Source organism: Setaria viridis, chromosome 9 (assembly GCF_005286985.2).
Source record: "Setaria viridis chromosome 9, Setaria_viridis_v4.0, whole genome shotgun sequence".
Lineage (NCBI taxonomy): Eukaryota > Viridiplantae > Streptophyta > Magnoliopsida > Poales > Poaceae > Setaria > Setaria viridis.
Genome location: NC_048271.2, coordinates 790,001 through 804,181, shown reverse-complemented (window position 1 = coordinate 804,181; position 14,181 = coordinate 790,001). Strand labels below are relative to the sequence as shown.

General features: G+C 41.5%; 2 protein-coding genes across 6 annotated transcripts; both read left to right on the top strand.

Annotated features, from left to right (window-relative positions):
• Positions 1-2,456: 2,456 nt before the first annotated feature.
• LOC117840546 (probable ion channel CASTOR) lies at positions 2,457-9,698 on the top strand. Of its 3 annotated transcripts, XM_072290604.1 has the most exons (13): positions 2,457-2,960; positions 3,047-3,118; positions 3,217-3,831; positions 4,182-4,364; positions 4,555-4,614; positions 4,686-4,889; positions 5,764-6,012; positions 6,980-7,078; positions 7,326-7,520; positions 7,648-7,740; positions 7,957-8,223; positions 8,468-8,501; positions 8,770-8,850. In XM_072290604.1, the coding sequence occupies exons 1-13, from the start codon at positions 2,535-2,537 to the stop codon at positions 8,775-8,777; spliced, it is 2,505 nt and encodes an 834-aa protein (XP_072146705.1). In that variant the 5' UTR covers positions 2,457-2,534; the 3' UTR covers positions 8,778-8,850. The 3 variants fall into 3 exon arrangements, with proteins under 3 accessions (XP_072146705.1, XP_034576952.1, XP_034576953.1); XM_034721061.2 differs by lacking the exon at positions 8,468-8,501 and having other exon boundaries at positions 2,459-2,960; positions 8,770-9,698; XM_034721062.2 differs by lacking the exons at positions 6,980-7,078; positions 8,468-8,501 and adding an exon at positions 6,827-6,925 and having other exon boundaries at positions 2,459-2,960; positions 8,770-9,698.
• A 523-nt stretch (positions 9,699-10,221) lies between these two features.
• Positions 10,222-14,080, top strand: LOC117840547 (protein FAR1-RELATED SEQUENCE 6). 3 transcript variants are annotated; one of them, XM_034721063.2, is made up of 7 exons: positions 10,222-10,420; positions 10,525-12,675; positions 12,770-12,880; positions 12,971-13,075; positions 13,173-13,241; positions 13,319-13,368; positions 13,812-14,080. In XM_034721063.2, exons 2-6 carry the CDS (start codon positions 10,534-10,536, stop codon positions 13,352-13,354), a joined length of 2,463 nt encoding a protein of 820 aa, XP_034576954.1. In that variant the 5' UTR covers positions 10,222-10,420; positions 10,525-10,533; the 3' UTR covers positions 13,355-13,368; positions 13,812-14,080. The 3 variants fall into 3 exon arrangements, with proteins under 3 accessions (XP_034576954.1, XP_034576956.1, XP_034576955.1); XM_034721065.2 differs by having other exon boundaries at positions 13,319-13,388; XM_034721064.2 differs by having other exon boundaries at positions 10,522-12,675.
• Positions 14,081-14,181: the final 101 nt, after the last annotated feature.

Below are 14,181 nucleotides of genomic sequence, written 5' to 3'. Positions count from 1 at the left end.
ATCTACGTGCCGTGAAAGTTACATTCAGTGACATTGCTAATGCTAGACAATTACTTAGCACTTTAGATATGTCAATTTGGGAGATGAATACATCTATTTAAGAATCAACTGCTATGAGTATACTTACATTAGATGTGCTTTATTCTAAATTAAAAACTCATGAATTAGATGTTCTTTCTAGAAAACATGGAAATAAGTCAATTGCTTTGATCTCTCAACCTAGCATGTCTCACAAAGATACTTCTTCATCTAGCTACGCTTTGTTCTCGTTGTCTTCACTAACCGATGAACAGCTAGAACAACTCCCGGAAGATGAGCTGGCACTCCTCTCTACTCGCTTTACTAAAGCTTTGCAGAATGTGAGATCAAGGAAGAGACGAAATTCTAGTCCTCAGAAATATTTTGAGTGTGGTTCACTCAACCATCTTCGTTCTAAGTGCCCAAAATTTCAAGCAAGGATTGCAAGGGATGACGATGAAGAGGAAGAGGAGAGTGAAGATGACAGGAAGAAGTGCAGATTCAAGAAAAAAAAAGAAAAAGAGCTTTTTGGATAAAAGGGTGGTGCATCAAGTTTTTTCAGCACTTGAGCAAGTCAACTTGAGCAATATTGATTCAAAAAGCAGTGGTGATGATAAGACACCAAAAGGGAAGAATGTACGTAATTTGACAGGGTTGTGTCTCATGGCAAGCACCAAGAGCTTTACCAACAGTGACATTGACAGCAACAACGACAATGAGGTAAAACCTTCTTATAATGATTTAGCTAATGCTGTTGAAAAACTTATTATTTTATTAGAGAAAAGAAATAAAAAGATTAGCAAATATGAGACTTTGATAGAATCTCTAAATGGTGAAATGGCAAGACTTAATGCTTTGATCCCTGTTGATGATTCATGCAAATCATTTGATTCAATATATGCTGAATTTACTTCTCTAAGGGATGTGCAGTCATCTACATTAGATCAACTTCAAACTGAAATTGAGAAAAATAAGAATCATGTGTGTGCAGTTGATAAATCAGTTTCTTGTGATAACTGCAATGTTCTAGATTTGAAGTTGAAAGATGCTAATGCTAGAGTTGATAAGTTGAAATTATTTTTCCACGCATGAGGTTCTTTCTTGCTCTAATTGTCGTAAATAAAAGAAACCCATGTATAGTGCTTGTGAAAATTGTTCCACCCTTTTGAAACGTATTGAATATTTGCAAGATAAGATATGAACTAAAACTTTGAATCAAAATTTGGAATAAAAGACTAGCTCACTAACACATAAAACCGACTTAGGCTTTGATTCTTATACTCACTCTAAGAGTCATGCTCCCACTATTGTTAAATCTCTTAGGAGTGGAAAATTTGAAATTCGCGATGAGCCTAAAAGGATGATATTTAAATCTGTTAGTATTATGTCTTCTACTAGTCAAGTGAATGCAAGTGATTCTTCTACTTCTCAACTAAAACATGAAGTCAAGTACACTTGTACTCATTGTTGTAGAGATGGACATTAGGTAGAGTTTTGTTTCAGAATAGCCAAACAACGAAGAAAAGAAAAGGCTAAGGTTAGATCTAATTTCAAAAGTGCACATTTTGTTCCCCGTGAGGCTTTGGCTCTTGCTTTGTGCATAGGGTGAAGCAAGCACCTTTTGTTGCTAGTAACATGAATAATGCTAATGTATTTGTTACTGAAGGTATGTAGCAATGATTTGTTAGGTATGAATAAGTTGGAAACGTATTTGTTGCAATATCTAACTAGTAACTACTGCAAGAGGATGATTGTCAATTACTTATTGGTGATGATGTTACGGTAAGCCGATATTTAACAAAGCCAATTCAAAGCTTTAGAAAAAGAGAATGGAAATTAGACCGCTAGCAACTACTTTCTCCTGTGGTTCGATTGTCCTGTAAAACATCTAGCATAGCATATCAATTGAAGAAGTGAATTATTTAACAAGGTGCTTGCCCGGGCTCCCATGTTCACTTCGAAACGAGAGCATCCATATTCGAAGATAGGTAGAGCAATGCTCAAATGCGCCAACCACCAACCAAACCATTATCCAGTAAATCTTCCTAAGCCATGTAGTGCAAACTACACAATTGCAGGTGAGCTGCTTGCTCATTTGGTAACGGATTGTTCATCTTCGTGATGTCAAACATGCCACGAGATTAATTATGAGTACGTAAACGTTGCATCATACCAAACTTTGCTCAAACATAAATTTATGATAGGCGGACCACGATAACATAAACTCGTGGTGATGCCAAACTTTGCTCAAACATAAATTTACGCCAAACTGTGCTCAAAAAATAAAACGAAGAAGCTTGTTTTAATCAGGACAATAGCAGCATCTGCAGGAGTCTCCACAATCTAGGCATCAAATGATGAAGATGATATTCGATTCGGATTGGATTAGAAAAGTTAATTAACAAGTCGATGAGGGGCAGACAGGGCCGAATCATTTCGCGAGAACCCACAGCAGGCAGACATCCCTCCCACTCCTCAGCAGCATCCATCGGCTAGACAGGCGGAAATTCCCAAAAATGCCCCTGGACCCCGACTCCTCCTCGTCGCCGCCGCCGCCGGCTGCGCAACACCGCGATTGGTTCTTCCCGCCGGCGCCGCCCTTCCTCCCCTCCTCCAGGGCCCGAACACCCAGGACCCCCTTCCCCTTCACCTACCGCTCCTCCAAGCCCTACTCCGTCTACTCGCTGCCCGACCGCCGGCCGCCTCCTACGCCACGCTCCCGCTCGCGCTCCCCGCACCCACCGCCGGAGCAGCAGCAGCAGCCGCCGCCGCCTCCGCCCGCGCCGCGCCGGCGTGACCCCCGGTACGCCGGCGTCCGCCGTGATGATGCCCGTACGGCTGCCTCCGAGAAAGCCGCGCCCCCGACGGCCGCGCCGGTGCACGGGAGGAAGTCGGCAGCATCGGCGATCACCCCGCGGTGGTCGGGGGTGCTCTCCGCGGCGGTGAGGAATGGGTGAACTCGCTGGGTTTCGTGTTTGACTTTTTGTTGACTCCCGTTGTTTAATCGAATGATAATCTGTTGCTTCAGGTTATTTTACCGTGCTTAGTCTCCCTTCTCCGTAGGAACTTCTCCTTACACGATCAGGTTTACCATTTGCAGGTACAGGCTCACACTTAGTTTCCTTGCAGTACCTGAGTTCGTTAAACTTTACGCATTCCGTTCCGTCTACCTTACCTATTTCATTCTGAATGTTTCAGGAACAGCTTGCTGTAGCTACTACAAAACTTCAGTCATGTATTATAGGCTCCTCCTTGGATATGAGCGACATTAGTTTCCTGCATCAGGATGACAACGTTGCCATGCCAAACAGAAGTCTTAAGAACTTTTCCCTGCTTATCTCACTTTCTGTACTGTATGCACCACTGGTAATTCTCAAGTACATAGACCTGGTGTCAAAGATAAGGAGTTCACCTGACTCTGAAGAAGTTCCCATAAACAAGCGGTTCGCATACAGAGTTGATATATTTTTGTCACTTCAACCGTATGCTAAACCGTTGGTTCTACTTGTTGCTACACTGTTACTGATTGCTCTTGGTGGGTTGGCTCTGTTTGGTGTGACTGATGATAGCTTATCTGATTGTCTTTGGCTGTCCTGGACCTTCGTTGCTGACTCAGGGAACCATGCTAACGCTGTGGGTTTTGGACCCAAGCTGGTTTCAGTTTCAATTAGTATTGGTGGGATGCTGGTTTTTGCCATGATGCTTGGTCTTGTCACCGATTCAATCTCTGAGAAGTTTGATTCTTTGAGGAAAGGAAGAAGTGAAGTCATAGAGCAGAGCCACACTCTGATTCTTGGATGGAGCGACAAGTTGGTAATCTTGGAATTAACCATGTTAATATTTTGTTGCAGATTTATTATCTATGTTAGATATGTTAGATGTATTGCTATTTTCCTTGTTGTTTGGGCTATGAATGTTGTAGTTGTAAGAACTACTAGTTTGTTCACTGTCTCTGCACTCTGTCAGGTCACTTCACAGCTATTCTTAAAACCAGATTGTATTAGTCATGCATATTCTGAGAGAATGTGATGCATATTTGTGGAAACTTTGGTTCAGTAAATTTAACTTATATAACTTCTTAGTTACAAGTCATCTTGTCCTAAGAATTAAAGTTGCATTTATCCACATTACGTAGTCTGATTTGTTGTATTTGATGGCAATAGGGATCTTTGCTGAACCAAATCGCCATTGCTAATGAAAGCTTGGGAGGTGGGACCATTGTAGTGATGGCAGAGAGAGACAAAGAGGAAATGGAAGCAGACATTGCTAAAATGGAGTTTGACTTGAAAGGAACAGCTGTAATATGTAGAAGTGGAAGCCCTCTGATTCTCGCTGACCTGAAAAAGGTAAACAATGTGATCTGCAGACTTACTTTGAGACATACTTTTTTCTTAGCTTAATATGCCATCATGGTCTGTTGGCAGTTAATAGGATGATTGTGATGTACTGATGTTACTATATTAGTTAATTCCTGGATAGCACTTCGCTTCTGTCTTTATGTGCCTTTTTTCAACTAAATATACCTTCATGCACAAGGTCTCAGTTTCAAAGGCACGAGCAATTGTGGTTCTAGCCGAAGAAGGAAACGCTGACCAGGTAAACTTTGCCGATCAATTTATACTGTTATGTGAAAGCTTTTCCTTACATCATTGCATCCTTTTTTGCAGAGTGATGCACGGGCACTGCGAACAGTCTTGAGTTTAACTGGAGTTAAAGAGGGACTAAGAGGTCATATAGTAGTTGAGCTTAGTGATCTCGACAATGAAGTTCTAGTCAAACTTGTTGGTGGAGATCTTGTGGAAACCGTTGTTGCACATGATGTGATCGGTCGATTGATGATACAGTGTGCACGTCAGCCAGGTCTTGCTCAGGTTTCCTTCTAACCAACAATGAATTCTAAATGCTGCTACTTTGTTTAGATAAGAATCCTTACTGGATCTCCACATCCTGCTTGTTAAAGGGAAACACCTCCCTTCTTTTAGCAAGACAATTGAGGTAGTGTCTGTTCTGTTGGCGACACACATGCCAGTGCACCAGGCCACCAGCACAAAACCAACCCACAAAGCATTTAAGCAAATGAGCTGGAAATGCTCGTGATGTCCTTTTGTGTTTTGTGGGTACACACTCTGGCCATCTGGTTGTGCTTGTGAGATTAAAATTGTTAAAAAGATCTTTTGGGCATGCTGTTCGATTCTAGTTACTATTCCATCGTAGAATACTACATCATGTGCATCTAGAAAACCATTTAGTAAAATCTGTTTTCTAAGTTTCGATTCTAGTTACAATTCCATCGTAGAATACTAGATCATGTGCATCTAGAAAACATTTAGTAAAGTCCATTTTCTAAGTTTAAAAGGTACATCTACCATATAAACATTCTGTATTCTTAACTTATAGTCTTCATTTGATTCCAGGCATCATGAGTACATGACCATGTGAGCTACTGACCAGGATGTCTAATGCCATTCAAAGTCATGCTATCCTTTGCACAAATTATTTTTTTCTTTACTTGCTGTTTGTTCTATACTTATTTTCTTTAGCTTGGGACAACCTATTTAGTGAAACTAAACTAGGGGCTTGTTTTACATTTGCAATTTGTGCATACTTTTAAGTTTTAACTGTACTGACATATACAGAATGCTAACTATGCTGATTGAATGTTAGATACAGCTCAGTAATTTACATATAGTCTCTGTATTTAATAATTTTAATGCTTTGTAAAGATAATTCGAGTTTAATATACAGATATGGGAAGATATTCTTGGCTTTGAGAACTGTGAATTCTACATCAAGAGATGGCCTAAGTTGGATGGAATGCGATTTGAAGATGTGCTGATTAGCTTTCCTGATGCTGTTCCATGTGGCATAAAAGTGGCATCTTATGGGGGCAAGATTATTTTAAACCCTGATGATTGTTATGTTTTGCAAGAGGGTGATGAGGTGATAGTAATTGCAGAAGATGATGACACATATGCCCCAGCACCGTTGCCCAAGGTAATTCATATGAGATGTAATGCTCCTTTTTCGGTTATAATCTGCAAGCATGTATGTCTGTTTGATGTTTTTCACCATTATGACTGTAATAATTTCAATATTGATATTATATCTTCTTATCTTTAGAATTCGGTTTATTTTCCTTAGCAGTATTGGTACATTGTTGATCTGCTCATTGCATTCCACAAGCTATACTATATTGCCATTGTTATATGTGTTCTGCCTCCAGGTTCTGTTATGTAACCTATCTATTATATCCCTTTAAAATCTTTTCATTGATATATTCTTATCTTTAGAACTTATTGCATAAACTGATTTCAGAGAGTTAGCTTCACATTTTTTCCTTACATTTATGTATGGTTGTTAATTATTCATAACGTTTTCAAAATATTTTTGTTGACAATTGGCATCTCCAAATCCTTTTTAATATGCGCTATAAACGTGTTACAGAAATTCCTTCCTGAGAACCTTGTGAATTGCTTCCATCCCTACTGAACTCCCATCAGTAGAATTGTATTCTCAATAACAGTAATCAGCACACAGCAGCGAATTGAACACAGCTTCTGCTCAAATGAAGCTTTATTTCCTCGGTGTTGTGATTTGCAATTTATTCATTCCCTTCCCATTTTGTTATTGAGTGCCGATTGCGGTAGTACAACCGCTTTATGCTGTTTGTGCTTTGTAGATGCCAGTGTAACACTTGTTCTCTCTTCTTGAAACCATAAAAACTAATCATCTTAAGAAAGTTAAACATAGACATAAACATTGCACATATGTGTAACATCCCATAAGCAAAGTCAATCTTATTATTCAGGTTAAAGAGGCTGTTTACATAGACATTGTTCACCCTGAAAGAAATCCTCAGAAGATTCTTCTTTGTGGATGGCGACGGGATATAGATGATATGATTATGGTAAGTTCTTTCTTTGAGGCTCCTAATTCTTTTTCTCTCTGTTAAACTGTGCAGGTTAGGAGAGGGTATCTGCCTAAAGATTTTGTTGTTCCAAAGTCTCCAGAAAGAATATTGTTTTGTGGTTGGCGCCGTGATATAGAAGATATGATAATGGTAACTTGTTGATGGATCCGAATTGACTTCATAAGTGTTCATTTGCATGTAATGGGGACATTTGTAGCAAAAGGATTTGGAGGCAGAATTTACCTGAGCCGATATTCTAATTCTATAGTATTTCTTCCTGTTTTGAATTTGATTTTGTATAATTTGTATCACAGCGGAAAAGTTGATGGAAGAAGCTAATTAGGTCCTAATTTGTTTGGTTCAGAACAGCAGCTGTAACTTGGTTGTTGTTACCCAGGTACTTGATGCTTTCCTTGCGCCAGGATCAGAGTTGTGGATGTTTAATGATGTCCCTGAGGTTGACAGGGAAAGAAAGCTGATTGATGGAGGTCTGGACTTCAGTCGTCTAGATAATATTACTTTGGTGCATCGTGAAGGAAATGCTGTCATTCGCCGTCACCTGGAGAGCCTCCCTTTAGAATCATTTGATTCTGTAAGTTCTGAGAAATTAAATTGTACCCTGCTAGATCTGTATTTCTGCAGATAACTAGTGTTAAGTTATTTCCAATGAGTGTAGTTGCTTGGATTTTCTCTGATTGATGCTTGAAAGCAAAATGCAGATCCTGATTTTGGCAGATGAATCTGTAGAAGATTCAGCAATCCAAGCTGACTCGAGATCACTTGCAACATTACTGCTGATCAGAGATATTCAGGTTTCTTTCTAGATCAGAGAATGATTATGACTTGTCAATTATTTATGGATTTTACTTGTTATTGATATCATCTTCAGATCACATGCCATCATCTTGAATCATGTGCTATTGTTTCCTTTTCTTTTTTCGTTTTAAATTTCCATGCTGTATTTCCCAATGTTATATTGAACTCTTTACAAGAACTGAAGATTGTTCTCATATTCTTAACCACTGCAGGCAAAACGGCTTCCATATAAGGAAGCGATGGTTTCACCTGTTCCCCGAGGGACCTTTTCTGAAGGTGCTTGGATAGGGGAGATGCAACAAGCATCTGACAAATCTGTTATAATTAGTGAGATTTTGGATCCTAGGACTAAAAATTTGATGTCAATGTCAAAAATCAGTGACTATGTTCTTTCAAATGAACTTGTGAGCATGGCATTGGCAATGGTTGCAGAAGATCGGCAGATAAATGATGTCTTGGAGGAGCTCTTTGCCGAACAGGTATACTTCCCAAAGTTGATGGTTGCATGGTCAATCACTTTTTACTGACCTAGACATTTACCTCTGAAAAATATGATTCCACAATCTGCATTCAATTATAATATTAGATATTCTTAGCAAATTCGACTCCCTAGCATATATGCAAATAATATTGAACTTATAAGTTGCATAGTAGATGGATCTAATGTTTGGTACACTAACTGAAGTATTAGAGCCTTATCTCTGACATGGATATTGTTACTAGGTTAACTATACCTATACAATCCATCTCCAGAAAGGTAAGGATTATCTGACTTGCTTTGGGCTACAGTTTTTTGTAGTTTGACTGCCTGTCTTGTAGTCAGATGCTTTCAGTTTTTTGTTCTTTCTGTAGAAATATGATCCATCTTATGTTTCTGTTTGTGAGTAACTTCTAAGCCAGCAGCTTGACTTCATTAGAAATATGATTCATCACATGTTTCTGTTTGTCAGTTTTTTTGTTTATCTAAGGTGTCGTATCAGGTTTCTGTCTGACTAATATCTGTTTGCAACTGGACTCCTTTGCAGGGAAATGAAATGCAAATACGACCATCAGATTTGTACCTTAGAGATGAAGAGGAGTTAAATTTCTTCGAGGTCATTTTACGTGCTAGACAGAGGAAAGAGATTGTCATTGGGTACCGTCTTGAAGGTGCTGAGCGTGCCATAATCAATCCAACAGACAAGGTTTCAAGGCGAAGGTGGTCGCCCAAGGATGTTTTTGTTGTTATATCCGAGAAAGAATGAACTACGCCAAATCATTGTTAACATGAAATAAGTTCCTGACCTCACCTGAGGAAAAAAACAGGCAGCAGTGCGATTAGGCACATCAACAAGAGCAGACAGCTGTTTCATTCTGATGCTCATATGGCAGAAGGCAAGCACTGAGCGTGAAGGAGCGTGGCAAAAGCATGGACCAGATTTCGGATACCTTGACTTGCCATGTACAAATACAGAAAGAATGCTACAATATGGCTTAAAAGGATGTCGACAGAATACACAAGCTTTGGAACTTTGGATCGATCAAATTCATTTGTATAGCATCACCTATGTTAAGGCTTAAAGCTCCTCCTGAGTTTTGACACTGAGTGGGAATTCAGTTTTCCAGTGAGGCTGTTATACCATGGCGATAAATTGCAGCGTTTGTTCAGCATGGCAGTTCCATTGCTTAGGTTGTTTAGCATTTTGTACAAATTGAGGAAACCATTTAACTTTGTTACAAACAATTTTGCCGCATTTCTTCATATTTGTCAATAGCATGAGATGCTGATCAGCACATGTAAATAGGTAACTGGGAAGATCATGTGTGTACCCATTTTATGATGTTTAGATCTTTAGGTAGCTCATGCCAGTTTGTATTTCATCGCCAAAGGTGTGCTATGCTAAATGCCATTTTTACTGTGATAAGGTGGCACATAATAAGCCAATTTTGGGGCTGGATTAGCTTTTGGTTTAAAGGAGATTTGTGTACTGAAGTTGAAGGGCATTTTTTTTAGATGGGTTTGTTACTTTTGCTTATGAAACCTGGGCATGTTTGACTCGTAGCCCACATTTTGTCATGTCGGGCATAATTGGTTGGCTCCCAAAATCTATCCTACAAAAACTAGGGCAATCCTATAAATTGTCACCCATTTGGTTGGCACCCAATCAAATCCTATTCTAGAATTCTTGCCCAGGTTTTGGTATGGCATGCTCAGATTTTAGCCTGCACAAATTTTGGTATGGCAAATCTTGGACACCAACCAATTAGGCCCGTCATGTCTAATAGATTAGGTAGAGATTTGTATAGCTCGTAATCAAAGTTGTGGCCTTAAAAAAAATGACAAGATTATTATTTATCGCTTGGCAAAGCGTTGCCTGGCGTCCAATTCCTTTTTCCTTGTAAAATTAGCCCGAAAGCCCAAATTATTATCCCATAATTGTGAAGCGCACCATTTTGTGCGAAAACAACCTTTGAAAATATCAATATTGTCACGTCGCTCCTTTGGCCCTGGTAGCCCCACTTCCACTTCGAAGCCTTCTCTCCCCCCTGACAAGCCTGCGGCGGCGCTCCCTTCCGGCTGGCTGCCTGGCCCCGTTCGTCCCAACGACCCTCTCACACCTCCGGCCACCTCCAAGAATTGCTCTCTCATATTCCTCCTCCCTTCCGGCGGACTCAGATTGATCTCTTCTCTTGTCGGTAAGCAACCCTAGCTTGTTTGAATCACTGGCTGTAGAATGGATTCTCTTGTTCTAAGAGTTCGTTCGCACGATTCCGCAACTGATTGGGTTGTGGATTAGTAGGAGGGAGTCATGATGGAGGTGGGCTTGAACCCGGGGGAGGAATTGGATTACGGGGGCAACCAGGAAGACGACGACGACGCCGGGGACATCTCGCCCGGCAGCAAGGAGCTCGCCGCCATGGTCGAGGCGGCGGCCGCGGCGGAGAGCGTCGAGCTGGACGACGGCGCCGCCGCGTCGGCGGCGCAGTACGGGGACGACCGCACGCCGAGGGACGGGATGGTGTTCAAGTCCTACGAGGAGGTGCTCAACTTCTACAAGCGCTACGCCCTGCGCACGGGCTTCGGGGTATGCGTCAAGAAGTCCTCCTTCACCAAGGCCGGCCTCTGCCGCCGCCTCGTGCTTGTCTGCAACAAGTGGGGGAACGGTAAGGAGGACGCCTGCTACCAGGCCAGGCCGACGGCCAAAACGAACTGCCAGGCCACCGTGGTCGCCAGGCTGTGGGGGGACGGCTTGCTGCACCTGACGGATGTGAACCTTGAGCACAATCACGCGCTGAATCCGTCCGCAGCGCGCTTTCTGAGATGCTACAAGACACTGCCCAGTGGGATGAGCAAAGATCTCGTGGTGAGGGCTGCCAGAGGAGAATGCTCGGCCACCGGTGACATTGATGTCCCAATATTTGATGACTGGGGAAGGCTTAAGATTGGGGAAGCTGATGTTGTGGCCATCAACAGTTTCTTTGCGGACATGCAGGCAAAGCTACCAAACTCCTTCTATGTCATGGATTTTTATGTAGAAGGCCATCTAAGGAGTGTTCTCTGGGCCGATTCAAGATCCAGGGCAGCATATCAATATTTTGATGATGCTATTTTGATCGATACAACATGCTTAAGGAACAAGTATCATGTCCCCCTTGTTTCGTTTCTGGGTGTCAATAACCATGGTCAGCTTGTATTGTTAGGGTGTGGATTGCTGTCAGATGAGAGCACGGAAAGCTTCTTATGGCTGTTCAAGTCGTGGTTAACTTGTATGAAAGGACGATCTCCAAATGCCGTGGTTACTGATGAATGTGTGGCAATAAAAGCCGCAGTCCGAGAAGTGTTTCCGAAAACACGCCATAGAATAAGTGATTGGCATGTACTGAGAAGTGTTTCAGAAAAATTAGGAGAATTGCCAGAATATGAAGCAATGAGAACCGAACTGGAGACTGTAATATATGATTCTTTGAGTGATGATGAGTTTGAGGCAAGGTGGAAGAACTGGATTGATCGATTTGGCCTTCAGGACAATGAATGGATCACATTTCTGTATGAGAATCGGCACTTGTGGGCCCCTGCCTTCCTTAAGGACGCCTTCTGGGCTGGGCTTTGCACTTTTAGCCAGCGTGAAAGTCCAAGTGCATTTTTTGAGGATTCAATCAACTCAGAGACCACATTGGTGTCATTCCTTGATAGCTACATGATACTTTTGGAGAACAAATACAAAATGGAGCAACAAGATGATTTTGACTCATCAAATAGCAGCAGGGTCGTGATATCAAAGTACCCAATGGAAGAGCAGCTATCCAGATTGTACACCTTGAATATGTTTATAAGGTTCCAGGATGAGCTGAAGGCAACAATGCATTGTCAAGTTCAGCTGGATGGATCAGCATCTTCTTTTATAGTTATTGATTTGACTGAACCAGCCACTGAAATGCTGAATAAAAAGTATGAGGTTGTTCACTGTATGGCGGCAAACAAGATGGAGTGTAACTGTGGTCTATTTCAGTTTTGCGGCATCATTTGTAGGCATGCATTATCTGTGCTTAAATGGCAGCAAGTATATGACATCCTTCCTTGTTATGTACTTAGCAGATGGCGTAGTGACTTCAAGCTGTTGCACTACTCAGATAATCCATCAAAGGATTTGGCAACAAGTAATCATGTTGAACGTTACGATTATATTTCTTTGCAGTTCCTTCGCCTTGTCGAGATTGGAATGTCATCAGACGAGAAGTATAGGCATGCAGTAAGGCTTATAAAAGACATAAAAGAGACACTTCTTGATGATAATCTGTGCCGTGATTTGGAGCAGAAACTGACGCCAGCTGAACGTGCGATTGTGAATGGTGACAACCATACACAACCTGGTTCATCCGAGGGGGGTCCAGCGAAGAAGCGCCGAGGCCGTCCTCCTAAAAAGAGTAAAGAGATAAGCGTGGATTCTATGGTAAATTAGTTTGGGAATAAGGTGTTTCCTTCTATTATGTGCACTCCTTGTGCCATTTCATTATTGGTGCTAACCATTATTTTTGGTATGACAGGACTCCTTATTAGTATCGACAGATGTAACTCAGAAGGGTGCTTTTCATTCTTCTTCGACTGCCTCAAACCTTGGCAGTCATGTCAGGACACATGGAGTTGTTGATCTCATGGTAGCCGCTTTTCTCAGTAATTGGTTGCTTACCCATTGTCAGAAATGAAATTCTTGACATTATATTTACTCTTAACTGTGCATCTTCCAGGAAGAAGTCAATCCAAGTGAGCTATCATTTGATAGCCGTTATGGGGTGCAATCTGGTCACCCACACAACTTTGGTAACCAGCTGCATGCAGGAAACACTTTGCAGGTTTATTCTTTGCTATGCTGCACTTGCATTTTTTTTCTTGAATAAAATATGTGCAATAAAGGAAAAGACTTAAAAATGGTTTCTGCAAACTGGGCAGTTTGGCCAACCTACATCAGCAGCAGAGCACTCTAGGGTGCAATGGGTGTATCCTAATAGCATGTATCAGGTGAATGTACTTTGCAGTTTCTTTAGTGTAAACATTTAGTGATAAGCGTATATACTGATGCATTGTCACAAATGTAGGACGACCAAGTGCCTTATGGCAGACGAACATCATAGCAATTGGACTCAGGGTATGTGGTTTGCCATTCAGGTTTCTTTCTCTTGAGAACTTCTCCTGTAGACTGTAGAGTAGCACAGAGCATATGCCATGTTGAGATGATAAATCATATTTGTCTTGCGAGTTAATATGTTAGCATTTGACTCAGAAGATCTCGTGGAAGAGTGTTTGAAACTGGGTTGAAATTTTAGCATTTTACGTGACCCTGTAGAACAGCCTTTGGTTATTCTGCGGGGTGATCATTAGGGTGACACAATCAGGTAGAAGAAAGAAGAACATGAAAATCCGCTTAACTGCTCCATCGGCATGTAGTATTTGGTAGTATAAGAGAAGCTTTGTGTGTTTAGCTGGGAAATATCCATGCCAGTAAATGTAATGCTGACATTCAGTATGAGTTATATTTCCAAATCCCGTGCCCATTTTCTGAGATTGTTTAATGCTGCATGAAATGTGCAGGAAACTGGATGAGGAATCCTTTGTTTGGACTTTGGGGCGCCGCTGCCGCCGAGGACTCGGGGCGTACGCGTTGAAGCAGGCCGGCCAAATGGAGTTGCACTTGGGTTGTTGGGATCTCATCTAACAGAGCGCCTTTGGGAATACATGCTGACACTGACTGCTCGTGGGGCTTAGGAACGTTGTAGCATTGATGTTACCCCAATTGACATGTGTATACACATCATCATCATCTTCTTCTTGAAAGAACCCATAATTTTCGTCTTTGTTAACATCCACAAAGTCTATGAGCTCGCCCGCACCACTCGACGATCGCTTCTGCTTGTTCAACCATTCACGGCCGATCATTAACGTAGCAACCAGATGTACCATA